Here is a 3,236-nt window from a genome sequence, read left to right as displayed (position 1 = left end):
TAGTGGATCTGATGGATTTTCTTGTGAATTTTTGCGAATTCCCGTATAAAAATTGTTTCTTTTATGAATATTCCAGTTTATGTTACTGATGCAGCTATAGCGGAAAAACTTTGTGGTTGGGGTGTGAAGCCTGTTTCGCCAATATCAAGAAGATCTTTTGAATTTAATGGTAGAAGGAAATTTGATGGTACCAGGTTTGTTAAAGTTGAATTTACACCCAATGTGCCTAGCCCTCCATATGCAACGGGTTTTGATGGTGTTTCCTATCTTGTCAAACATGATGACCAGGAAAAAGTATGTTTTCTGTGTCTGAAACCAGGTCATGTTTTATCAAATTGTCCTGACTTTAAATGTTTTAGGTGCTCAAAACAAGGTCATGGCAAAAGATCATGTGAAGCAATCTTTTGCAAAAGATGCAGAAGGTATGATTGGCAGTGTGACTGTGTTGTTGCTGAATCGACATTGTTTGATGATGAAATTGTTATTGAAAATTATGAAAAGGTTTCCATTGGTGCAAGTTCTTGCGACTCTGGTGGAAATGGTGATAATTCTGTTAATGGTGATAATCATGATGGAAATGGTGATAAATCTGGTGGAAATGGTGATAATTCTGGTGGAAATGGTGATAATTCTGATGGAAATGGTGATAATTCTGATAAAAATGGTGATAATTCAAATGGAAATGGTGATAATTCTGATATGATTGATGGTAATTCTTATAAGAATGATGGTAATTCAGAAAATAATGTTGGTAATTTTGATAGCAATTCTGGAAAAAGCAATATCAAATCTGATAATATTTTTAATAAAACTTTAGAAAATGTTGTTGCAAATGTAGACGCTAATAGTAACAAAGTTGTTAATGCAACTACCAATGTTTTTAAAAATGATAAACGTTTTGAAATTGAACAAAATGAAATTTGTGATAAAACTATTAATAAAAATGATGTAATTGTTAGTTCTACTGGTAAAAATGTTACTTCTGATCCTAATGAAATTAGTGCCCGTAATGTTGATATGAAATACGTTGGTTCTTCAGAAACCACTGGCCATGAAGCTGGCGGAAAAGTTGATGATTATTATTCTGAAGGTGCTATGGAGGTTGCTGTAAGTGTTGATGAAACTGGTGAGTTATGTGATGGTACAAAACTGCATGATTCTACGACTGGTGTATCTCTAGGGAAGCACTATCGACGAAGAATTATGGTTACTGGTCCGTCAAAGAGTGCTGTTCTTAAATCTGCAAGAAAGAAAGGTAAACCAAAAATTAGCGATGAAAGTTTGAAAAATAGTTACAAATTAGGTGGCAATACGCAATCTTTGACACTCAAATAATGTTTTTAGTGTTATTTATAAAACTATTACTCCTAAACTTTTTAATAATGGTTAAATTAGCAACTTTAAATGTGAACGGCTTAAACAGCATAACAAAATTCAATAAGTTAATCGCTAGTTGTCGTGAGAAAAATTTGGATATAATATGTGTTCAAGAAACTCATTGGACAGATATTTTCATAGAATCATATGGACACTTGTGGGACGGAGAAATTTTCTATTCCAACTGTTCTGGTGGGTTCAAGGGCTGTGCAATCCTTATTTCAAAACGTTTCGCAAAACATTCAAGTAAAGTTTATAGTGATAATTCAGGTAGAATTATTGAGTGTAATATTTCACTTGATTCTTTTGATTTTAATATTGTGTGTATTTATGCCCCGAATGACACTCATGAACGTTCCTCATTTTTTGATAGTGTTTCAAACCATTTAGATGGCTCTGTGAACTATGTTGTTTGCGGAGATTTAAATGATGTTTGCTGTTCGTATTCGGACAGGTCGAAAAATATGACGGCATATGGTCGTGTATCAGATTTGTTGCCCAATTTCATTTTGAACAACAATCTATATGACATTTGGAGACGAAAGAACCCAGACAAAAGGGAATTCACTCGTCAGCAAGTATTTAAAGGTGGGCTGAATCAGTCAAGAATAGATTATATACTAGTTACCTCCCATTTATTAAACTATATATCTTATTGTTTTATTCTAAGTGATCATAGTTTTGTAACAGCTCTGTTTAATTTTAGTCATCCCGATAGGGGGCCTGGTGTTTGGATCTTTAACAATTCTTATTTAAAAGATCTTAAATTCTGTGATAAGATAAAAGATGTTCTAAAGAGAGAATTAGAAACTGATTTATATCTTAATGAGCCACTTTATTGGTGGGATAATTTAAAATTCAAGTTTAAGCAGGTTAGTATTCTCCATGCTCAAAGTGAGCGAAAGAAACTGCAAACTGAATTTTGGAATTTGCAAACTGCTTTGAAATTTCATTATGGCAAGGTGAGCAAGAATCCTCAATATGATTTCAATCCAATTTTTGAGTTAAGAGAATCGCTAAAGAAATATGAAACTTTAAAATGTGATGGAGCAATTTTGAGATCGAAGTCTGATAAAACAGTTGAAAGCGATAAAAATTCAAAATATTTCTTAAATTTAGAAAAGTCAAGGCAGGGGGCACATGTTATCAAGAACCTTAAAACGTCTGACGGTAATTATGTTTCTGATATTGTTGATATATTACATAAATCGGTTAAATTTTATACCAAACTTTATACTAGTGAAGATGTGAATTTGAATGACCAAAATACTTTGTTCAATTTAATTGATAGAAATATTGATGAAAATGAGAAATTTATGTGTGATGACGATTTAACAGTAAATGAACTTCATAATTCCCTCAAAGGTATGAAAAGGGGTAAATCACCTGGTCCCGATGGCATTACTGTTGAATTCTTTTTGCATTTTTGGGATGTTTTATCGCCTGTATATTTTAATGTCATTAAAACTATTCAGGAAAATGGTTCTTTAAGTAAGACGATGCAACGCGGTAATATATCTTTATTTTATAAAAACAGGGGAGATAAATGTGATCTAAAAAATTGGAGGCCAAGACTACAAAATTTTTCTCTAGAACGTTAGCTTTACGTTTGAAAAATGTAATAGCATCAGTTGTCTCCCCTGAACAAAGTTGTTGCATACCTGGACGAGACATCGCTCAAAATGTCTCCAATATAAGGGATATTATAAGTTTTGTAGAACTTGAAGATTTGCCCCTTTTCATACTCAGTTTGGATTCCGAGAAAGCTTTTGATAGAGTTTCTCTGCCATATTTATTTAATCTTTTAAGTCGATTTGGATTTGGAGAAAATTTTGTAAATAATATTAAAATTTTATATA

The 3,236-nt window shown here is 32.4% G+C and overlaps 1 protein-coding gene across 1 annotated transcript in view; it reads left to right on the top strand.

The window, feature by feature from the left end:
* Positions 1–1,841: 1,841 nt before the first annotated feature.
* The window catches only part of LOTGIDRAFT_161979 (hypothetical protein), a gene marked incomplete at both ends in the record, with an annotated part of 7,983 nt that continues 6,588 nt past the window's right edge, over positions 1,842–3,236 (top strand). The window contains one exon of the mRNA XM_009057851.1: positions 1,842–1,965. Coding sequence (XP_009056099.1) covers positions 1,842–1,965 — 124 coding nt within the window. The remainder of the gene's footprint in view (positions 1,966–3,236) is intronic.

Source organism: Lottia gigantea, assembly GCF_000327385.1.
Source record: "Lottia gigantea unplaced genomic scaffold LOTGIsca_31, whole genome shotgun sequence".
Lineage (NCBI taxonomy): Eukaryota > Metazoa > Mollusca > Gastropoda > Lottiidae > Lottia > Lottia gigantea.
Note: the sequence above shows the minus strand (reverse complement) of the source record. Positions and strands in the feature narration are given on the sequence as shown.